Raw genomic sequence first — 25,540 nt, forward strand, 5'->3', positions numbered from 1 at the left:
TTTTTTTCCATTAAAATGTTGTAGTTTCCTTGATTGTCCTCACTGTTTTCATAATTACCCTTTAACATACCACCAACATTCCATACAGGGATATTTTATGCATAGAATATGTTCGATGAGGCACCATGCATGTATTTTATTTACGCATACACACCGAACACGGAGCTTTCGGAAACCAAGGTAGGTGAAAGGAGACCAGCATCTGCCCTTTCACTCACAAAAGCATATTTGCTAAATATGGTGATTGGTAAACATAATATTAAAATACTGGGAAGTGACAATTCCCCTTTAAACATCATGGGAGGCAGAGTTCTACAGCATTACATTACATTTAATGTGCAATCCAGAGACATACTAAAGAATAGGGGTGACCAAAACATACATCCTCAGATGTTTTAGAACAACTCCCATGAAACTTTTTAATTCTGTATACTTGGCAAGCATCCCAGTGGTAGTAGTTCTACATCAGCAAGTGGTCTATATCTTGGCCAGTACTGTTTTTGATCACCGTTCACCAAAAGATAGATGCCCAGTTGTCTTGAAGCATTGTGGGAGTTGGAGTTCCACAACAGTTGAAGATCCAACATTTGGCCATCCCTAATCTACAGAATGTGCCTGGATTGCACACTGAATGTAATATACTGCAAACCAAAAGCAAATTCCAGGGGGCACATGTACTCTTCTAATATGTATACATTATAGAATAGATACCATCTTCATTCATTTTACTGATGCTAAGCAACAACAATAACAAAAGCTAAAACTGTCTGCCGCTGAAAGCCTGTGTGGCCAGGGCCGAGGTCCTAACATGGCATGTCCATTAAGATACTGTAACCCATTGAAACAATATTATCCGTATTATCATATTCTGTGAAGAAATCTTCTTCTGTAACTTATCACAGCCTGTCAGCAGTCAGGTTATTCAACTGTCTCCTGGCACTGGTAGTAGGAGCCAAATGTCAAATTTATACAGAGCAGCTCATTCTTCATTCTGATACTCACTCTATGCTGTCTGCAGGGAACAAACCATAAAACTTAATGTCTGCACTTTCCCACTGGGGCCTTGCTGATCCTAATGCTGGCCTCTCCTTTAAAGCTTGCAACCAGATTTCTCATGTAGATACACAAAGAACAAGCAAAGAAACGTTCTGTAATAATTGTGCTGCAAAACATGGGGAAGCTGTATATGATGTAAAGAACGGCCTGTTGATTACCAATATTATTCTGACTAATATAAACTGTTAGATACTTGTATCCAAAGTGTGCGTGTCTGAGAATATCTTCTGCACTTAAAGCCAGCGTTTGCTGTAAGGCATGGAAGAAGTTAAGGGAAAACCCAAAACACATTAACACCTATAGATCAGTGAAGTGCTTATGGAAGTTTAAATCTATAGCTGCCAAAGCCGGTTTTTGTCACACAGTTTTGGAGTTCTGGGCATTATTCAGGACCCACAGCCCATTCACTCTGTCACCATACTGATAATGCAGAAACTACACTTTTCTTTTCACAGTATTTTCTAATGTAATTCCATTCCTGTAGAATAGCAATTTTGTAAATGTTGTTTCATTTATTGTTACATTTTTCCCTTTATAATTTTGTAAAGTGCTGCGGAATAAGTTGGCACTATATAAATGTCAATAGTAATAATAACATTCTGAAAGTGCTGATCTAAGCCACCCCGTTATCTCACCCTATCATTCCTATATCTTTTGGTCAAAACTGTAAATTCTTTAAATAGAGGTATTAATGTGTTTGTTTTTTTAGTGAGCAATCCGTTTAACCCCTTCAGGACCGGCCTGTTTTTGCGATGTTTGTACGTTAAGGACCAGAGCAGTTTTAACACTTTTGTGGTGTTTGTGTTTAGCTGTAATTTTCCGCTCTCTCATTTACGGTTCCCATACAAGTTATATATTGTTTTTTTCAGGACAAAAGGGGCTTTCTTTACATACCATTATTTGTATTATGTCCAATATTGTATTTAAAAAAAATAATAAAATATGGTGAAAAATTAAAAAAAAAAACATGTTTTTGGACTTTTACTTGAAAAATCTTTTACTTATCTACAAAAGCTAATGAAAAAAACTGCTAAATAGATTCAAAATTTTGTCCCGAGTTTAAAAACACCCAGTGTTTACATGCTTTATTGCTTTTTTTTGCAAGTTATAGGCCTATAAATACAAGTAGGAAATTGCTGTTTCAATATATATATATTTTAAATGTATCAATAGTGACCTTGTAACACCGTTATCTGTCATAAATCCCCGAAACACACCTAACATGTACATATTTTTTTTAAAGTAGACAACCCAGGGTATTCAAAATGGGGTATGTCCAGTTTTTTTTAGTAGCCACTTAGTCACAAACACTGGCCAAAGTTAGCATTTATATTTGTTTGTGTGTTAAAAATGCAAGAAACGCTAACTTTGGCCGGTGTTTGTGACTAAGTGGCTACTAAAAAAGGCTGAACATACCCCATTTGCAATACCTTGGGTTGTCTTCTTTTGCAAATGGTATGCCATCATGGGGCTAATTCTCATTCCTTGGCTACCATACGCTCTCAAAGGCAACCTAACCAATCCGACAAATTTCAATAAAAAAAAAAAGTAAAATCAAGCCTTATATTTGACCCTGTAACTTTCACAAACACTATAAAACCTCTACAAGTGGGGTACTGTTATACTCAGGAGACTTCGCTGAACACAAATATTAGTGTATCAGAACAGTAAAATGTATCACAGCAATAATATCCTCAGTGAAAGTGCTGTTTGTGTGTGAAAAATGCAAAAAAATTCACTTTCACTGACAATATCATCGCTGTGATATGTTTTACTGTTTTGAAACACTAATATTTGTGTTCAGCGAAGTCTCCCGAGTAGAACAGTACCCCCATGTACAGGTTTTAGGGTGTCATAGAAAGTTACAGGGTTAAACACAGTGCTAGCAAATTAAATTATCTGGACTTTCGGCCTGGGTTGGCAGGCAGGTCCCTCAAATTGCAATCATTAAAATTACTTAATTAGGTAAAAATATTACATAAATACACATGTAGAATTTTAATATATATACATATTTATATATTTGACGTCTACGTGTATATTTATGAAATTATTTATGTAATTATGTATATGGACATATGTATATTTCGTATTGTTTTTATTTATTTATTTATACATAGATATATATATCATTACATTCTAAGTATATTTTGATATAAATATATATATATATATATATATCAAAATACTGTTAGAATAAAATTGCATATATAAATATTTTTTTATAATTATTAAAAATTATTTTTATTTTTTGTTATTTATTTTTATTAACATATTTGTATTTTATAATAATATATATATACCATATATATAGCAATTATATATATATATTGTATATATTCGTGTGTAATTTAAATATAAGTGTATTTTTATATTAATATACGTATATATAAATATAAAAATACACTTAATATGACATTATATATATGATACATATACATATATTATATATAGATATAATACATGTGTATATATATCATATATATATATACACATATTATTTATTTATTTTTACACTGATTTTACACTGTTTTTTTTTTAACTTTATTTTTTGGATTTTTCACTTGCAGGGAGACTGCCTGTCAGCACAGACAGTCCCCCTGCAGGCAGATACACAGACACCTATTGCGGTCATGTGATCGAGTGATCACATGGCCGTGGGGTCCTGATCTGCCGAGGGGGGACTGCCCGGGCAGACAGGCAGTCCCCCTGGACCGGGTGGAGCACTGATCGCCGCCGTGGGACCGACGGCGATCAGGTAAGTAGCCCCAGACCGTTATGACGGTTCAGGACCGTCAGCGGTCCAAACGCACGTTTTACCGCTGACGGTCCTGAACCATCAGCGGTCCTGAAGGGGTTAAATATACAGTAAAACAGCTTTTGTGTGTCATTTAAAAATTATCAGGGGAACCCTGACAAATCCCGAAAGTCAACAAAAATCCAGCTCCCTGTTTTTTAGTGTGATGTAAAATGAGCACATAAAATGCCCAAAAATGTATATGTAGAGTAGAATATAGAATGCATAATATACACACATGTTGCTTTATTTAGGAAATGTGGGGTGGAAAAAGATTAAAGGAACACTTCTCCATAAACCTACAACGCACTGTAGTGGTTATGGTGCAAGGAGTTCTCTGTTGCTCTCCCAGGGTAGGCAGTCTAACTGAGAATGATCTGCCTTGCGCACCCAGCAGTGTGGGGCTTATCTCATTGGCTAAGAGTGCTCAGCTGATGCTCTTAGTGGAGCGAACACAAGCTTGTAACAGAGGAGCTTTCAGCCTCTGTGTCACATGGACAATGCAGCTAGAGCACCAGTCTGTCAGATATCTATTTTGTATACTTTGTATTAGGTTTGCTCAATAATATTTATTCTATAGAGGTTTTTGCTCAGTGGGGTACGGTTACTAAAACAGCTGGAGTTATATTTTTTGGTCGGATCAGATAATTCACGGTATCCAAAGAGGTCAGGTTTACGTGGAAATGATTGATTGATAATGCTCACCTAAAATACATTATTATATCCTGATTGTTGCCAAAGGAAAATAAGCAGATTTCCTGCTATTGTCTCCTTTTAGATAGACATGTGTAATCTTTTCTTCTTACTATGTTTTTAAATTGTAAAATCGCTAATTGCCGGCCTGTGATGACTACCTTAAAGGCAGGATGGGCAGTATAGGAAATGTAATTCACAATTATCTGAGGAACTAACCTTTTCGATCCCTCATGTATTATCTATGGACTTTCAGCTTGACCTCATTTGAGGGTGGGTGTGTGTAAACACACTGACATCTGAAGTAATAAATTATGGCTTGGTGTTGTTACCATACTAAATTAGGAAAGGGAGGGCATGCAGTATTATAATAAATATACTGAGTAGAAAGGTATAAACGGCTAGCAAGACCTCAAGGGCATAAAGAAAGGAAAATTGTATCCGGTCTTGTTCTGAGAGATTTATGTTGGTTAAAAGTGTGGTTCACTTGCATTCAACATATTGTTAAGACTTAATAATTTAGTCAGCTGCCCCATGAATAAAACTGTGCATCAAGAGGTTATTCACAAAGAAGCCTTGTGGTGAGCTGACATCCAACTCAACTATCTGGGCATAAATGTTGTAACTATTTATGACACACTTTACAACTGCTTCTGCAATTTCAATACGCTATTCCGGGCCATTTCTGCCCACACTAGAGTTCTACAGCCAAGCTCTGCTCTTGGGTAGCCCAGTTTACATGTCTCCCAGGGTTTACTGCTATTTTGTCACCTCCAGCCTACTAACATTCCTTATGTTAAACTGCTTATATCTTCAGCTAGGCAGTTTGTGTAATTGCCACATAGTAATGGTGGTAAAATACTGCTTCATATCTGCTAATGCTGGTAGATATAGAATGACCTGCAAGTTTTTCCACATACCCATGTGGATCCATTCTCCTAAACATTTATAAAGAGAAGAGTGTATTTCAAATTTGTAATGCTTTACTGAGAACTCAATTTAAAGTAGTACAGAATAAATATCTGGTGAATTGTATGTAGCATTGATATACTGTAGGAGGGAAATCCATTAACCAATCAAGCAGTAGTAAGTGTTCACTGAATTGGGAATAGTGGATTATTGGCGCGGGAATTGGACATTTAGGCCCATAGCTTAGATTAAAAAGAGATTTTCCCAATTTGCTTTTTTAACCTAAAATTTGAAATTCCATTGCCAATTCTGCACAATTCTTGGTTTAGTGAATGAACCTAATTGCAGGTTATTTTGAATTCAGATTTTATTAGTGAATTGATTTATCTTCTTGCATTATACTAATAACACCAGTACTTTTCGTGTGCTGCCCATGAGCATGTGAGATTGACATGTGTCCCAGAGAACTCACACACACACTCTCTAGCATATGTTATAGTATATATTTCTATGTGTTATATGGTGCTGTAATGTAACAAGTCTAAACTACATATCAGGAAAACACAAGATACCAAATTTAAATTATAGTTTAACTTCCAGAAGGGCCACAAAAAATAAAAATATCCAATTTGCTTTAAAATGTTTTAACTTGCTTTAAACTTTGGCCATAAAAACCCAATATAAATACCATGTAAGTTAAAACATTATTGTTTTAAGTTTCTAATACAAGGTATATCCAGCCGTAATTTGAAGTAGTCATGGCTGTTCAAGTCTGGAGGTATTTCCACTTGTCTTCAGGGGGCTGGTTGCACCTCCGGCACACATGACTTTGGCAGCTTGGAACTCTGTTCTGGAATGCCGCATATAAATTCTGTGCAAAATGTACATTTGTCATCAGTGCGCAATACAAGCTGGCAACAGACGTAACAATCTTCTCCTTGAAGACATCACGCCTGCAAGGGAATGCTCAATATCCCTTCCCTCTGTGTGGTCCCTCCTGCCTCCATACATTACTTAATTCATGTTTAGTTTTTTGTTAATTAGAAATCGCTCCATCCCGAACCTATGCCTAAGGGACTGATTACACAGCTGTATGCTCACCTCTGCTCAGAGACAAAAGATTGGGGTCAACTGTCATATGCAGATGAATGGGAAAGGGACCTGGGAATTGGAGGGTATAGAATGGCAGGAAATATGAGAGGCTAGTGGCACCTCCTCCATATGTGTGTTGATGCAAGAACAATAGTGATGTGAATGGGCAAAAAAAAAAAATTGTGCCTGCTTCTGCAATTCGGACCAATTACATTTGGTTCGGTTCAGAACTTCGGCAATTTGGAACTTTGGTAATTCGGACCCTAACTCTAACCCTAACCCTAAACCCTAACCACTTGTTTTGCTACTTTTCAGAAATCCAACACACTTTGGGAACATCAGCAATTCGAAAACTTAGGCAATTCGGAACTACGGCAATTCGGAACTTCGGCAGTTCGGAAATTTGGCACGTCGGCAAATCAAGCTTCAGACATTCGTAAGCATCTGAATGTCCAAGTTGCACGAAATTCGTCCGAATTTATATTCGGAATGAAATGAATTGCACATGTCTAAAGAACAATCCTTTAAGATGCTGTTCAGGTGGTATACTATATGCATGTAAAACTCTACTGAATGCAGAAGGCACCGACTGACATGTGCTGGAGGGGCTGTGGCTTTAGAGGTACCTACCTTCACATGTGGTGGGAGTGCCCCAAAGTGAAAGTTTTCTGGGAATCAATTAGAGATTTAATAAGGCAGGTATTCTAACGAGCACCAGCTCTCGACCCCTGGGTGTACCTATTGAGCAGATCATTGAAAGACTGACCCGAACACAAACAAAAGCTGTTGCATAAAATTACATTGGCAGCCCATAGGACTGTGGCGTAATACTGGCTCAAATTGGATACTCCTCCAATTGCAACCAAAATAAAAGAAACACGCCTTATGGACAACCTAACGGCCAAATTAAGGGGAACATCTAAGAGGTTTAAAAAAAATCTGGGGCCCCTACGACGACTTCCCACTAGCGGACTGACACTGATTGCAGAAATTACAGTTTCACAAAGGTTGAGCTAGCCGTTTTTGATGGAATAACAGGTTGCTGCCTTCCCCGCCCCCCTCTCCCCTCCCTTCACACCTTGACTTATGTTTCCATGTATACCATACGAAGGGATCTGACTGTGGTCTTCTTTTGCCACAGGAAGACAGAGGTTATTGCTTCTAGTCACGTGTCTAGTCAACTATCCTTTTTTATATTTTACCTTTTTTCTCTTTCTTCACTTTGCCTTTACTCTCTTCTCTCATGGAAAAAAGGCGAGATGGGGGGATATGATAGAAACATTTAAATACATAAAGGGTATCAACACAGTAATGGAGGAGACTATATTTAAAAGAAGAAAAACTACCACAACTAGAGGACATAGTCTTAAATTAGAGGGGCAAAGGTTTAAAAACAATATTAGGAAGTATTACGTTACTGAAAGGGGAGTGGATGCATTTAATAGCCTTCCAGCTGAAGTGGTAGAGGCAGTGATGTATTTGCCACGAGGCAAACAAGGCATTTGCCTTGGGCGGCACTTTCCAAATACCTTGTTAGCCTAGTGGCAGACAGCTAACTGAGTTCCAAGGCGGGCGTCGAGTGACCGCTGATTTGTGAACTCTCTCCGTTCACAAATATTCCAGCTCCCAGCATCACTCTGTGGCGCGCGAGGGAGCTGAGCAGAGAGAGCTCACAAATCAACGCTCCCTTGCCGCCCGCCTTGGAATTCAGATAGCCGCCCAACTGCCTGTACGCCTGCCTCCCTCCCTTCCCGCCCGCCTTGGAATTCAGATAGCCGCCCAACTGCCTGCACGCCTGCCTCCCTCCCTGCCCAAGAAGCACGGCCAACAGACCCACTGACCCCCAGGTAAACAATCCACCCAGCTCTCCCAAAGGTAGGGAGGCTGGGTGGATTTCAGTTAAAAAATTATCTGAGAGTGTTGGGGGGGGGGGGGAAATGTGTGTGTCTGTGGCTGGCTGGCAGTGTGTGTGTGTCTGTGTCTGACCGGCTGGCTGGCAGTGTGTGTGTGTGTCTGGCTGTCACTGTGTCTGTATATCTGTCATTGTGTCTGTATGTCTGTCAAAGTGTGTCTATGAGTGAGTGTATGTCTGTCAGTGTGTGTCTGTGTGTAAAGTGATTTTGTGTGTCTGTGTGTGAGTTTTGTGTCTGTGAGTGAGAATGTCTGTTAGTGTGTTTCTGTGAGGGAGCCTGTGTGTCTGAGTGATTGTGTGTGTCTGTGAGGGCGCCTGTGTGTCTGTGAGTGTGTGTGTGTCTGTGCGGGAGCCTGTATGTCTGAGTGATTATATGTGCCTGTCAGTATGTGTCTGTGAGTGAGTGTGTCTGTCAGTTAATGTGTGTGTGTCCCCGAGTGATTGTGTATGCCTGTCAGTGTGTGTGTGTGTCTGTGAGTGGGTGTGTGTGTGTGTCAGTGAGTGAGCGTGTGTGGCTGCATCATTGTGTGTGTATGTGAGTGATTGTGTGTGTCTGTGAGTGAGTCAGTGATTGTGTGTGTCTGTCAGATTGTGTCAAATCAATGTGTGTGTGTATTTCAGTGTATCTGAGAGTGTGTGTCTGTCAGTCAAAGTATGTATGTTAGTCTTTAACACGAAGAGGTGTGGCATTAACAGGAAGGGGTGGGGCAAATGTAAATTAGGGTGTGCCCGAGTTCCGTCATGCCTAGGGCAGCACAGGTCCAAAATACATCACTGGGTAGAGGTTAACACAGTGAGGGAGTTTAAGCATGCGTGGGATAGGCATAAGGCTATTCTAATTTTAAGATAAGGCCAGGGACTAATGAAAGTATTTAGAAAATTGGGCAGACTAGATGGGCCGAATGGTTCTTAACTGCAGTCACATTCTATGTTTCTTTCTTTTTTTTTTTTTTATTCTTTATTTTGGTTGTGCACAGGATGAACAAACAGCCGGCTTGTGCCACAACAGCGACGTCCGGTAGAATAGGTGAACATTGGTATTACATGTTATGGCATATGATATACGGGCACATTTTTTGTATTTATATGATTTCTGGAACAGTAGTTTAGTTTCACGTTAGTTTGGAATATGGCAGCATAATGCACATGTCATGGAGCGATAGTTAAAGAAGAGACATAGGAGGAGAGCAAGGCGCGTGCATGAGAATGTACATATAAAGTTAAGCAAGAATAAAAATAACAAGTTAACAGGATAACAGTACTCATTACTAGCGTGTATGTATTAGTGAGTTGCATGCTGTAGTCTAGGAGTGTGGAACACGTAGTGATTATTAGGTTAGGCACATCTGAAGTGTACATGCTATGTTTGTCTGGGGTTACGATTGCAGGTATAACTATATATATTAGTTCAAAGTTATGTTCCAGGCACAGTTTCTAGCACTTATATAGCATAGGATAGTCCAGTGTGGTGGCTACGGGTTTGGAAACCCAGGTCAACCTATGCCAGTCGCCAACATTGCCGAGCCTCACCATGGGAGGTATAGTGGTGGGCCAGCAAGTGCAGCAGTAGCCTCATAGTGTGTGGGGGTTTCCCCCGGTACCTTCAGCGCTTTGAACGGGGTCTCTGTACCGCTGTTGCGTGTTCGGCATCCTTTGAGTGTCGAGCACTTGCTGGATTCGGGTCTCACGCCTAAGGTCTGTTTCAGCTGGGTAGAGCTTCGTCGTCCTGGGGGTGGGAATCCTCCCTTGCCCTGGAGCCATGAGAGGGTTGGTGCTCGTAGGCCACGAGCCTGGGAACTTGAACGGCCCAGGGTTGGCCCTTTTGGGGTGGTGTGGGGAGCTTTAGTCGGTCGCTTGCGATGTCTGTGTGGCCGGCACCTCTGGGGTATGCCCCCATTTGCTCTCGGCCCGGGAGGGCTCTGGACTCGACAATTCGGAGCTTGGGACTTGGAGTTGCCCTGGCGAGTATCCCCAGACCTCCGTCCGCTTCCGGCCCAGACCCCCGCGGGGATTCTTTGATGTGGTGCTTCAGACGGCATGAGAGCCTCTAGTTTGGCCCAGAAGCAGTCGAAGATGATTGCAATAGAGTCTTTGGTGCGGTCATCGGCTTCTGTCATAGTATGGTGCGTGCGTTGCTTGTCCGACACTCTCGTGTCGAGATGATCCGCCATCTTGGCGGCCCCCTTCTCCACTTTGCGTTGGGAGGTCGTCGTGCCTGATGCTTGGCGCAGAGTCAGGAGCACTCCATCTGGCAGGGACCGAGATGTCCCCATCGGTCCATGGGGGGGGGTGAGTGCGTTTCTTTCGCTTGCTGCAGTCTGGCGGGAAGGCGGCCGTCCGTCCCCAGTGCCGCCGCTATGCCTCAAGTTGCTGCCGTGGTTCCCTGTCGAGTTAGGTGCCATGGGTGGTATCGGCATATCACAGCTGCTTTCTCCGTTCAATGAGCCTTGTTGTGGGTAGCCACCAGCCTTCAAATTTGCGGTAGTCGGTGTTTTTAGGCCCTCGCTGCGGGAGCTCATGCAGCGTGCGACTAGTCTCTTAGCCAGTTCGGCTCCGCCCCTCACATTCCATGTTTCTATGATATACAGAAGCCTCTATAATGGGAACATTTAGCCTGAACTTCTTGGAGATGCTGCACGCGGATAGGTAATATACTGAGAGCTTTTACACCTTTTAAACCAGAATAAGTTAAGGTAAGTTTTAACTCTATTTTTTATTATTGTTTTAAGGTTAGTCAAAAAACATACACTTGCAAGAAGGGCTTGAGTAACTCTTTACATAAATGCTGTCATTTACATTAGCAGTGATTCTATTAGCCAAGGTGAAAATAAAACAATAATAACAAAAAATTAAATATATACAAATGCACACAAAAAAAAAAAAAAGGAAAAACTTTGTTTGGAGAAAGACTTAACATCCTTCTCAGGCATGCAAGACTGCATTGCAGGATGTGCTAATGCAATCACTCCTTGGGTCATTTTATATGCTCAAAACTAGTGTGCGAGAGTGAGAGAAAAACTAATGAGGTACTACATGGAACTGAATAGCTGGACAATCCCACAGACTCTCCCTCTCACATATTCTGGGAAAAAGTAGAATCAGACAGTCTAATCAGACTGTTTACTCACACTGTCCCAGTCTTAATGTGTGGGTTTAATATATATATATATTTCTATTTTTTTTTTTAACAGCACTTAGAATAAGAACATATGACCTTTTATCCATCATTTTAACTGCCATTACCAAACAGAGATTCTGTAAACTGTAAATCTACAACAAAGCATCCATTTGATCATTCCTTTTGCATTAGAAGGAAATCACTTTTTATTTCTGACTGTACATATAAGGCAAATTCTATGTTAAGAGTAGGGCGTTCAGCAGAATAACAACATAAGTGATGGAGGCCCTTTGTAGCAACTACTTAACTGAGGGACTTATTATCTGCTAAACGGTGAGTTTCAGTGAAAATGTAGTTTGAAACGGTCAAGATGGTAAAAAAAAAAAGAGCTAAATTGGCAAATATTAAAAATTTTGCTATTTTAGTCAAAAGTCAGACAACTATAAAAAAATAATGTGAAATAAAACAATTAAATATAACAAAGGACATTAGAGAGAGCATGTAAATAACATACACAGTCTCTCTTAAATATGTATTATACAGTATGCATGCAAGTATACCAAGTAAGTATACATACACAGTATCTCACAAACGTGAGTACACCCGTCACGTTTTTGTAAATATTTTATTATATCTTTTCATGTGACAACACTGAAGAAAAGACACTCTGCTACAATGTAAAGTAGTAAGTGTACATCCTGTACAACAGTGTAAATTTGCTGTTCCCTCAAAATAACCCAACACACAGCCATTAATGTCTAAACCGTTGGCAACAAAAGTGAGTACACCCCTAAGTGGAAATGTCCACATTGGGCCCAAAGTGTCAATATTTTGTGTGGCCACCATTATTCTCCAGCACTGTCTTAACCCTCATGGGCATGGAGTTCACCAGAGCTTCACAGGTTGCCACTGGAGTCCTATTCCACTCCTCTATGACGACATCACGGAGCTGGTGGATGTTAGAGAACTTGCGCTCCCCCACCTTCCGTTTGAGAATGCCACACAGATGCTCAATAGGGTTTAGGTCTGTTGACATGCTTGGCCAGTTCATCACATCTACCTTCAGCTTCTTTAGCAAGGCAGTGGTCATCTTGGAGGTGTGTTTGGGGTCGTTATCATGTTGAAATACCATGCGGCCCAGTCTCCGAAGGGAGGGGATCATGCTCTTCTTCAGTATGTCACAGTACATGTTGGCACTCATGGTTCCCTCAATGAACTGTGGCTCCCCAGTGCTGGCAGCACTTATGCAGGCGCAGACCATGACACTCCCACCACCATGCTTGACTGTAGGCAAGACAGACTTGTCTTTGCACCCCTCAACTGGTTGCTGACACACATGCGAGAGAGATAACACCAAATTTAACACACCTGCTCCCCATTCACACCTGAGACCTTGGAACACTAACGACTCACATGACACCGGGGAGGGAAATTGGCTAATTGGGCCCAATTTGAACATTTCCACTTAGGGGTGTACTCACTTTTATTGCCAATGGTTTAGACATTAACCCCTTAAGGACACATGACATGTGTGACATGTCATGATTCCCTTTTATTCCAGAAGCTTGGTCCTTAAGGGGTTAATGGCTGTGCGTTGAGTTATTTTGAGTGGACAGCAAATTTACACTGTTAAACAGGCTGTACACGTACTACTTTACATTGTAGCAGAGTGTCATTTCTTCAGTTTTGTCTAATGAAAAGATATAAAATATTTACAAAAATGTGAGGTGTGTACTCACTTTTTTGAGATACTATATATATATATATAGTATCGAGAGTTTTAAAAGGTTGGATTTCCAAAATTAATCTTACCTGCTACCTGACAGTGGATAGTAACATTTGATCCGAAAAATGTCTTCACCACACTACCAACATCGACAGTGATGGAAGGAGCATTGGCATTGATCAAAGCATTCTTGGACGTCTTTATTAATGGCTTTCCTAAATGCGAGAAACATATTGTACATTAGTGTTGCCTGAGAGAAGAGAGTTAAAAGAAAATAGGTAGCAAGGGCTATTGTAGTGCGAGTTGGCTTGCTGTTTAGCAGCAGGAAGTCCACACAAAGCACATTTAAATTCCTGCTAAGTAATCAGGATTGGATGGTAAGACCATAGGGGACCTAGCAAACATTAAACTGTTCTTTCATGAGTTTACAGGCCAGGATAGGTCAGGGTAGCATGGTCAAAGCTCAATGACTTGTGACACACAAGACTGATGTCAACCACTTCCACTGAAACACAAGAGAATGACTTTGTTTATTACTCCATATTAAAGTAGTGACGGACCTTCAATAGAACTAAAAAGGCCAATAAGTTGCACTATTAATACTCAGAGACAAAGTTCATAAGCGTAAGCAATGCCATAACCTTCATTTCAATGCTGCCTGCTGTGTTTATGGTGGAAGTGGAATACATATATTTCTGGGTTCTACAAATGAAGTCCTCTAGGCCACATGTGTCACACTAAAAGCTGTTATAACTGCCTAAATTATCCCTGAGAATACTGTAGGCTTTACAATGTGATAACAACATGTTATGTTATGATTAATGAAATGCAATGTGCCACTGTCTTAATTGGGGAAATAAAAACCGATATGTAACATTTAACTTATCAAAGCTCTGGCTAACTCTGATATTATATGTTAGTATGTTCAATGTTGCAACATGATTGGAGTGGCTAGATATTCTCAGATGTCATACAACTACACCTCCAGTGACATTAACAGCTGGGGATCTAATTTTGGCAGACAAAGTCTTTGATTTTATAGAACAGGGGTAAGAATCATGGGAGATGTAGTCCACAACGTTTTCTGCACTTTAATCCCAGCTGAACCTGGTGCAGACGCTAGGTTTCCTCATGGCATTATTGAAGACATATGGTATGCTGCAAAGAAATCTGTGTAAGTATGCCCTTAGTATTGTAACAGAGGAAAGTACTGGATGGATTTACATATGGCACTAATTCTGCAACCAGTAACTTGAAGGAGGTAGCAGTAAATCTTTGGTGTAACAAGCATAAAATTAAGAAAAATGGAATACGCCAAAAGAAAGAACTTAACCACCAGCTCCACACCCTACCCTGCAAATAGCTATTACTCAGGATATATTATTCACTAACATATGTTTTGTTTTTAGTTTCAATGACAGGAATCAACCTAAGTATCACAATGGGTAGGAAACAAAAGCTGTGTTTATGTGTTCATTACAGGAAAAGCCTATGATCTGTAGCAATCATGTGTGCGTCAGGCACCCTGAACGTAGGAAAATGTAACTACCTTTCAATTTAATAGGAAAAATCGCTGTGATAATAATAGACACCACAAACCAAATTTGTGGGTACAGCGGTAATAAGAAGTAGTGAGAGGTGATTGGTAAATTGCTAGTATCTAAAATATGCTCTAACCACAAATCATTTACAACTGAGATATTTAACATTTAGATGGAATTTCTATACAGAAAGGTGAGTGCAGGCAATCCTAAAATGCATTGTGTAGCAACTGGGTTAAAAAATACTACAGAAGCATAGGCTATAGTTAATACAGAATATTGGAACAATATTTCAGGAGTTCGTCTCTTTACCAAGTCTAATGTATTGCTCTTTGTGGAAAGCTTTAGAATTGCTTAAAGGGACACTATATTCACCAAAACAACTTTAGCTTAATGAAGTAGCTTTGGTGTACAGATCATGTCTGTGAAGTTTCACTGCTCAATTTTCTGTCATTGTGCTGGCATTCAAGCCAGGATGTAAGGGTAATCACTCAGGAAGTGTCCCCAAGCAGCATCAATCACAGCTGAGAGGGAGTGGGTGGGCAGATGGTGAGTGTTACAACAGTTTAACTACCCACGGATGTGCGGGAATAGCAACACTGGAGTGAGACGCAGCAAGTAAAGCTGTCTAAACATAGAAATCTAGGATTCATCACAATCATAAATTATATGTTTACTTCCACAGGAGCAGTTATATTGCAGTGACAACTAGTTTTTAACATGGGCTGCGGCACCTGGGGCTGATCAGACAGCCCTAAATTAGGCAAATTAAATTTAAATGATTTTTCCCTTGGACTCAGAAAGCCTGTCTCAGTCCAAGGGGATTCAGGAGGTAGAAGCTAGGGGCTGGTGCGGCCGCAATTAGGGTGCTGTCAGTCTCCCTTTACAATGCTAAGTAATTTGGCGCCGCATGCCCTGCCCCCACACTTAAGCACTGCCTCCTGAACACAAGCCCCACCTAGTGCAACTAAGCCCCACCTCCACAGGTAAGCTGCTGATCTTGCTGAAAGGAAAAGGCCAGAGAATGTCAAATTCACCTACCAGTGCCAGGTAAGCTTCATCCATGACAGCGATTGTGTGTGGGTGTGTGCCTGCTAGTGAGTGAGCTTGTGTGTGCTCTTATGAGATTAACCCACTTATTGCGGAAAAAAAATCCATCTGGGGCTCTCTGCAGTACAAGACTAAACAGGACCCTATTGGCCCTGTGGTACCTCATTCCAGGGCCCTATTTCGTCTTGTACTCTAGAGAGCCCCAGATGGATTTTTCCCCCCAAGTAAGTGGGTTAATCTCATAAGAGCAGACATTAGGCTGTTAGAGTAGGACCTGCCAAAGATGGGGTACATTGATGTTGTTTCAGGATTATGCAATGTATGATAATATAATGTAACTAAATGCCCATTATTTTTGGCTATATTAGGTGTTTTAAAAAACAACTAATAAAATCTGTCAGCATTGAAGTTGCTGTTTAGTGGATATATGAGTGCACTGGATCTTGTGTATTGTATAAATTGGCCCCCAGCAGCATCCCATTTATGCATATTCAGGTGAGTGCAGCCCACTGGTTTATATATATATATATATATATATATATATATATATATATATATATATATATATATACTACACACATTACATGGCGCAATGACCTATGGGGCTGGCATATTTTTTTCTTCCCAGGGCTGCTTTGTACCCCCAGTCCGGCCCTGCATAAAACCATCCTAAAAAGAACAATAGAAGGATAACTGCACGCACAGAATTCATACATATCTATTAAGACACTAACATACCTTCTAGAGTAATGGCGATAGAAACCGATGCAAAGCCTAACGAATTGGTTGCATTGCAGGTGTAGAACCCAACATCAGCTTCAAGTGGCTCTAAAATCTGAAGGGCATCATCTGACTTTAGAAGGATCCTAATTAAAAACATTAATAATTAGAGTTAAATAAAATGATGCATTCAAGTGCATATTGATCTTCAACAAATGATGGAAGAATGAAGTTTCTGACCATCACTGCATTTAATGTTCAAATGTAACATATAGCAAGCCAGTTATACCTGTTTAATACGTAAGCAAACACTCAAGTACAAAGATTTGTATGACACCTAATTGGGTATTTGTTTTGGGTCTGCTATTCCCAAGTGTGATTTTTAGATAAATACATCAAAAACTTCAGCCTTCCTGTTGTAAAGAAATAGCTGCAATAATGGTAATGTTTAACTTCTTTCCAAAACAAGAAAACGCAATAGACCATAATAAATGTTAAATCACCCAGACAGCACCGAACTGTATAAACAATCATATTCATGCATAATGTTTTTTTTTTCATTTGAATAAGCACTTCTTTATCGCACTGCCACAATTTTACCTACATATACCATACCTCCCATGTATTGCTATATAGGACGGACACATTTATTTTTGGGAACCAAATCCCCCTTTCAGTATTTTCTATCCTAATGTTCCTCTTTTCTAGGAGCTCCATGTTGATGGTGTGTCACAGTGTATAACAGGGCTCCACCATAATAATACTCACAGTAATGTGTCTTTAACCCCTTAAGGACCAAACTTCTGGAATAAAAGGGAATCATGACATGTCACACATGTCATGTGTCCTTAAGGGGTTAAACAACAATAAATGTTTTCTAAATACTCGAGTATAAGACGGGGTTTTAAGCACATTTTTTGTACTGAAAAACCCCCACTCGTCTTATACTCGAGTTAATGTCTGTATTATGGCAACTTACATTGCCATAATACAGACCAGGACCGCCGGGCTCATTACAAGCCCGGCGGTGCTGTTGGGGGCTGGCAGGAAGCTGTAACTTACCTTCACAGCAGCTCCTGTCAGCTCCCTTCTCTCTCCTCCGGTCGGCTCCCTCTGCAAGTCTTGCGAGAGCCGCGGGGTCAGAGCGTTGCCACGGATTACCGTGGCAACGCTCCGCGCGGCCACGAGACTTGCAGTGGAGCTGACCGGAGGAGAGAGAAGGGAGCTGACAGGAGCTGCTGTGAAGGTAAGTTACAGCTTCCTGCCAGCCCCCCTCCTACAGCCCATCCACTGGACCACCAGGGAGTGAGAGCCCCCCACCCTGGCCAACTAAAAAGCAGGGAGGGGGGACAAAAAAATATAAATAAAAATGTAAATAAATAAAAATATAAATGGATGGTACTGGTATACCTAATGTAATACCCAGGGGAGAGGGAGTCCGACTAACAATAGGTCGCTCAAAAACTGGAAAAAATAGGGATTCACTAAAACCTATACAAAAAATGGAACACTCTGCTATAGTATGCAGAAACCAGGAGCTAACCTATGATACTGGCTGAGTATGGTAAATGGTAAGGGATTGCAAATATAAAAAAGTGGACTGTGCCTTTAAGGTATGAGAAATATGTGCTGTGCCTTTAAATCTCACATAATGTGCGTGGTAGGTGTCCAATCAGTTTTTGGATTACTCAGACGTGATCGCATGGAAGTACCAACCCTCTTCTCGCGCTGTACCTACCACGCACATTATGTGAGATTTAAAGGCACAGCACATATTTCTCATACCTTAAAGGCACAGTCCACTTTTTTATATTTGCAATCCCTTACCATTTACCATACTCAGCCAGTATCATAGGTTAGCTCCTGGTTTCTGCATACTATAGCAGAGTGTTCCAAATAAAAATATAATACTAATATTTAAAATAATAATAATTATAGAAAAATAAAATATAATATATAAAAAATAATAATTTTATATTACAATAATAATAATAATAATAATAATAATAATTAAGAAAATAATAATAAAAATGCCCACCCCCCACCAGACACACAAACACACTCTGCATCACATTCACACACTGCATTCATACACACACACTGCATTCATACACACACACACTGCATTCATACACACACATACTACATTCATACACACACACACTGCATTCATACACACACATACTACATTCATACACACACACACTGCATTCATACACACACACTGCATTCATACACACACACACACACACACACACACTACGCACACTGCATTCATACACACACTGCATTATATACACACACACACTACACACACTGCATTCATACACACACACACTGCATTCATACAAACACACACACACTGCATTCATTATATACACACACTGTAAATAAATATTCAATTAATATAATTTTGGGGGGATCTAATTTTATTTAGAAATTTACCAGTAGCTGCTGCATTTCCCACCCTAGTCTTATACTCGAGTCAATACGTTTTCCCAGTTTTTTGGGGTAAAATTAGGGGTCTCGACTTATATTCGGGTCAACTTATACTCGAGTATATACGGTAAGTCTGTGCAAACAGGAAACATTGTGATACACTGAACTGTCCCCAATTTGTCCAATTTTAAAATGCTGAGAGGTATTCATATATTTTGCTTCGTACAGCTTTTATTCTTTTAAAAAATGGAAAAGAGAAGGAGATAGTTACTCTCTCATCTGTAAGAATCTGTCTGAATGACATAAAGTTGGAATTAAAGGTTTACTGAACATTGAACAAATATAGGCAATCCTTATGCCTTATTTTGATTATTATGGGCAAATCTTCAGTTCCAATCTTGTTACTTTCTAATTCCTAGTTGTGAGGTTCAATTTAATTATAAAACTTTGCATTCTGGAACCAAATCTTGACGAGAAGTACAAATCTAATCTCAATCATTCGACACAGGTTGGACATGTATATCCTAGTGTGACCTTTCTATGTCATGTCTTAATTCCTATTTTTATACTGGGAGGTGGAGACACAGCTATAGCTGACACCAGGCTATTTTAGGTAAATATATGATTTATATTAGGGTAGATTTTTTGGGTAACTAAATTACCTTTCTGTAGCTGGAAATGTATCTGGAACAAGACCAAAGTACATAATTTATGCAGATTAGATGTCCTGTTATTTGAGTTTTATTATTCACTTACATACACAGTTTGGGCTTCAAGAAAAAAGGACAGTAGGAAAGAAATGATGGACATGACTGATAATATTTTTTTATACAAACATAGAATGTGGTGGCCGAAAAGAACCATTCGGCTCATCTAGTCTGCCCAGTTTTCTAAATACTTTCATTAGTCCCTGGCCTTATCTTATAGTTAGGATAGCCGTATGCCTATCCCACGCATGCTTAAACTCCTTTACTGTGTTAACCTCTAACACTTCAGCTGGGAGGCTATTTCATGCATCCACTACCCTCTCAGTAAAGTAATACTTCCTGATATTATTTTTAAACCTTTGTCCCTCTAATTTAAGACTATGTCCTCTTGTTGTGGTAGTTTTTCTTCTTTTAACCCCTTAAGGACCAAACTTCTGGAATAAAAGGGAATCATGACATGTCACACATGTCATGTGTCCTTAGGGGTTAAATATAGTCTCCCCCTTTACTGTGTTGATTCCCTTTATGTATTTAAATGTTTCTATCATATCCCCCCTGTCTCGTCTTTCCTCCAAGCTTTACATGTTAAGATCCTTTAACCTTTCCTGGTAAGTTTTATCCTGCAATCCATGAACCAGTTTAGTAGCCTTCCTTTAAACTCTCTCCAAAGTATCAATATCCTTCTGAAGATACGGTCTCCAGTACTGCGTACAATACTCCAAGTGAGGTCTCACCAGAGTTCTGTACAATGGCATGAGTACTTCCCTCTTTCTACTGCTAATACCTCTCCCTATACAACCAAGCATTCTGCTAGCATTTCCTGCTGCTCTATTACATTGTCTGCCTACCTTTAAGTCATCAGAAATAATCACCCCTAAATCCCTTTCCTAAGATGATGGGGTTAGGACTGTATTAAACATTCTATACTCTGCCCTTAGGTTTTTACACTTAAAATGCATTTGTAAATGTCGGTTGCCACAGTTTTAAACATTTTTCTAGTTTACCTAAATCATTTGCCATTTGGCTTAGTCCTTCTGGAACATCAATACTGTTGCATATCTTAGTATCATCAGAAAAAATACATATCTTGTCATCAAGACCTGCAATATCACTAATAAAAATATTAAAAGTAATTTGGCCAAGTACAGATCCCTGAGGTACCCCACTGGTGACAAGGTCTTGCTTCAAATATATTACATTGACTACAACCCTCTGTTGCCTGTCACTCAGCCACTGCCTTGCCCATTCAACAATATTGGAATCCAAACTCAAAGATTGCAGTTTATTGATAATCTTTTTATGTGCGACAGTTTCAAAAGCCTCATGGAAATCTAATCGGAGTAATACAATCACCGGTGAGCTGTACTCGACCCATTTCTAAGGTTGAGCATACATTAATATTCTAAAGAAATATTTTTTTCTATTGTTTTCCATCTGTCAGATGTAGTTATGGTAATATCAGAAGGTGACGGGCAGGAGCAATAGGAAAAATGGTAAAGCAAGGCTGGTGTAAGCTTTCCTGGAGGAAAACACATAACACTTTGTAACAATTAACCAAGGAAAAAATCTGAAACATGTCTGAATGGCTTAGTCAGGGATTCTACATCCAGAACTAGCATTAACTTAATGTCTATTCTTACATGAGGTCCCTATTTACAAATACGTTCTTTCTCGTATACAAACCCATATGGTCTTGCTAAATTAAGAAATTATAGTCTATTCAAAGTGTTTGAAATTCATATAAAACCATGATTACACGCAGAAGAAGAAAAGAAAAGGCTGGAAAATGTTAACTCGAAAAGAAAATAGAGATGCACAGAAAATCAAAGCACGAAAATGCATAAAGTACAAAAATAAAGTGTGCGGCTTTGAATCAAAACATAAACTAAAATCCAATGTTGGTCTACAAAACAAAATATTCCACATGTTTATATGTCATATTTAAATATTGATTCAAATGAAAACAACTTGCGTGTTTGTATGAGATTCTTATAGACACTTTCCACTTTGTTTAAGCAGCATGTGGGATTTACCATTTTGTCTCCATGGGGATACAGATCTGATGAATGTGTGATTAGACATGGCTTATCTATGGATGGGCAGTCATCATGTGGTATCCAGAATTCTTCTAAGCAATTGCTTATTTCTTATGTGCAGCTACACATGTCAACACCAGATTAGAAGGTCCACTATTCACCATACTCAATACACTGTACATGGTTTTCAATTGCCATTAGTAAAGATAACACCTATTACAAATATATTAAGGGAATCTGATATTTGACCTGCTTAATAAAGTATGCCATTTGAACATATACCATTTGAATGTAAACAAAGACAAAGGGCAAATACTACATTTAAGACCCCACTTAAAGGGACACTGCAGGCAGTATGTCTGCTTCATCTCATTGAACTGGTTATAGTGTCTGGAGTCTGCCGGTGTACTCCTTTCACAGCGTTAAAGAGCAGCTATTAATATTTTGATGTTTTAATGCTAAACGAGATTCCTTAGCAGCCCATCCCTTCTGTTTTGTTTGGGGGTAATGAGGAAGAATTACCCTGAGCACTATTACCACTAACACTAAATATGACATGAATGGAGAAATTGTTAAAGCACCCAATGCAAACATATAAGCAACACAGAAAATAACACTGTATAGCTATTTTAATCACATCCGTATTACAAAATATTTACATATTCTAATTCTTTCACTCTTCTGGCTTCCTGTAAGGAAAGTTGATAAAAAGTAGAAACTCATAATAGTGCATATACATTATTCTGTCACATATCCCAGCTGAGGCTGTAAATTACTAAAGGGATGATGATTCCTCTTCCAAACATCTACTGCCAAGCTTTAAAAAAAAAAAAAAATATATATATATATATATATATATATTTGTGTTAAGGGCTCAAGATAGTACAGAAGAAACAAACACTGATAAGTGTAGGATGGTATTAAAAGAGCAAGTCGGTTGTGGTGTGCCGGAACCGACGATGTTTGCACTGGATGCTGTGGAGGCCGCTCCTATGCGGAAGGAGTGGCCCGAATAGTTAGCTGATTTGAGGCCCAGCTGTGTAAGTAAAGACCTGACGTGTGTCATAAAGGTGGTGGTAGTGAGTACCGAACCTTGTAGACTGAAAGTGGTTGAGATGGTGGTTCGTTGTTATGCTGGGTATATGAGTCCAGTAGTTTGACGGGGCTCCACCTGTTGTGAGTAGGATAGTACTTAACCTCTACTGAAAGTGCATGTTGACTGGTTTTGGAGTGAGGCAGAGTCAAGATATAATAGTCCATGTGTTTGTTAAGTGTGAATGAAGTAGGATGTGAGTGGACTGTGTTGTGCTGATGGCGGTAAATTCTCTTGGTCTCAAGAAACCATAAACAAGGCTACGTATATGGCGGTTTTAACGATGAGGTTTGTGTTGTTGGCAAAGGGTTTAAATCTAGTGAATTGTATAAGTCTTTAAAAATATGGAAATCGGGCGTGGCTTGAGCGCCGAGCGGAATGGCGGCGTGAACCAGGAGCTCCCTGCAGGCTAAGATCACAAACCCGTCTCACCAGCTTCAACAACAGAAATATGGGAAGAAATCACCGGTCCCAGCACGCCACTACGACCACCGACACCCCGAGGGGGACTCAAACTGCGAACATGCGCAGATTCCTAACGGCCCAAACGGAACAGACCGATCAGGCCTCAGGGGACGCAGAAACATCAGGCACAAGCCATGCGGCCCTGCCATGCGGCGGACACCTAGAGCAGGTACTTACACCACCCGACCCACCCCCACCCCAGCTGGACTGGGCGACTATATTGAGCAACCTGCCCACGAAAACAGACCTCAAAGAGGCCAATGAGGCCCTTCACAAATCGATTGCAGGGGAACTGCAGGCCCTGAGGGAAGACTTACAGGGGATACACAGCAAAGTGGCACAGCTAGAGGCAGACTGCGACCATGTCATGTCAGCGCAGAATGCAACCGCAGACACCCTGAACAGACAAGAAACACAGCTCCGCCAAATGGCCCTCCATATGGAAGACCTAGATAATAGAGGGAGAAGACAGAACCTCAGAATCCGGGGCCTGCCCGAAGAACTAGACCAGACCACGCCGATCCGTGAAACTCTCACGGAAATATTTAATGCCCTACTGCTGAGGCCGCCCAATACACCCGTCGAGTTCGTCAGGGCACACAGGGCACTTAGGCCCAGAGGCCCACCGGAGTCCCCCCCACGGGACGTCATCTGTTGCCTACTACACTTCCAAGTTAAGGAAGATATCCTGAGAACCGCCAGAGACCAAAGGCAAATACTGCACAAAGGCGCGGAATTGCAACTTTACCCTGATTTATCACCAGCAACCCTAGCGTACCGCAGGGCCATGCGCCCCCTCACGAGAGTATTACAAGCCAACAAAATTAGATACCGTTGGAGCTTTCCTACCGGATTACAAATCACTACGAATACAGGCCCATACATGGTAAAGAGCGAAGACGACCTCAGAGACATTGTACGGGACCTTCAACTGCCACAGATACACATGCCTTGGCCGGACCCGATAGCCTTTTACACCTTCTCACCCGACATGCAGACCAGGCCGCAGCAACCACCGAGACCTCGGAGAACAAGGCAACAAACCACGCGCCCCTCAGGCGCCAACATGTAAAGGACTGTGCACTATGAACCCCCCATCCTGAAGCCCACCACCGGCACCGCTACCAAACTGAACACTCAATCCTAACACCGACCTGACAAAACAGAGTCCTCGGACACACCGAATAGATCCCGCTACGCGGCCACCGGCCACCCCAGAGAGAGACCCGACCCCCTACGGAGATAAAAGAAACTACAAAGACCGAGCACACATCAAGGGCTCCACGGCTCAGTGGAGTAGGGTAACCTAACGGACCCCACAGGCATTGCTGGGACTCTCATTGGGGGGGCAGCGGGGGGGAAATGTAAGCAATGTGATGTCTCATAATTTCAAATGCGATGTTTACCATAAGCTGAGGGGGGGCCCTGAGCGCCGGCTGGGCCCGGCTGCTGCCACCCGCCTGACCCGTGACGAACTCCGGGGAGCGGGCGGGCGGTGGCACCGGCGGGGCCCACCCGGGGCGGGGACCCCAGCCAACAGAGATGTCAGAGGGATAATAGCCAGGAAAGAAATATTGACAGACACGATGCACCAGTTAGCTCAGCCGGGGGGACCGAAGGAGAGAGGGGTAACGGCACTCTTGATGTTCTTCCATAGTTTAAAAAAAAAAAAAAAACATATATAATGTTTGAAATGCTAGTTAACTGTTGATACTTGTTGTACTGAATGATATAATGCTAATACTGTTGTTTGTACCACACTTAACAGTAGCGACCGGACATGCTACAAACGTGAGTTGACCAACACGCACAAACCCATAGAAAGGAACACCTCGAGACGGGGAAGCCGAACACATTCCATCTAATCACCTTTTCAGAGCCGCACAGGGACACCAGGGGACATGTCACTGAGACGCCGACACTGACGCCCGGACACCCGACCTACGCCTAGTAGGAGAGACGCCGACCAAACGGTGAGCAACCCACGCGCACCACAGGTGGTGCCGCGGACTGTGACTCCCCGACGTCTATACCCAACAGTCGCTAGACCGAGACATACCCCTTATCCTACCCAACCTCCCCCCCCCGTACACCCTACTACCACCTATACTTGACTCCGGACAACCCTACCGACTACGACACACGTACTACTACTACACCTCCCATACAAAAGAGACTAGGAACTA

The 25,540-nt window shown here is 41.0% G+C and overlaps 1 protein-coding gene across 2 annotated transcripts in view; it reads right to left on the reverse strand.

The window, feature by feature from the left end:
- Positions 1 to 25,540, reverse strand: part of ADAMTSL1 (ADAMTS like 1) — a 918,974-nt gene that overhangs the window by 56,760 nt on the left and 836,674 nt on the right. For both annotated transcript variants that reach the window (XM_063455242.1, XM_063455243.1), the window contains 2 exons: positions 16,633 to 16,760; positions 13,390 to 13,518 (listed from right to left, as the gene is read on the reverse strand). In XM_063455242.1, coding sequence (XP_063311312.1) covers positions 13,390 to 13,518; positions 16,633 to 16,760 — 257 coding nt within the window. The remainder of the gene's footprint in view (positions 1 to 13,389; positions 13,519 to 16,632; positions 16,761 to 25,540) is intronic.

This window comes from Pelobates fuscus, chromosome 5, assembly GCF_036172605.1.
Source record: "Pelobates fuscus isolate aPelFus1 chromosome 5, aPelFus1.pri, whole genome shotgun sequence".
NCBI lineage: Eukaryota > Metazoa > Chordata > Amphibia > Anura > Pelobatidae > Pelobates > Pelobates fuscus.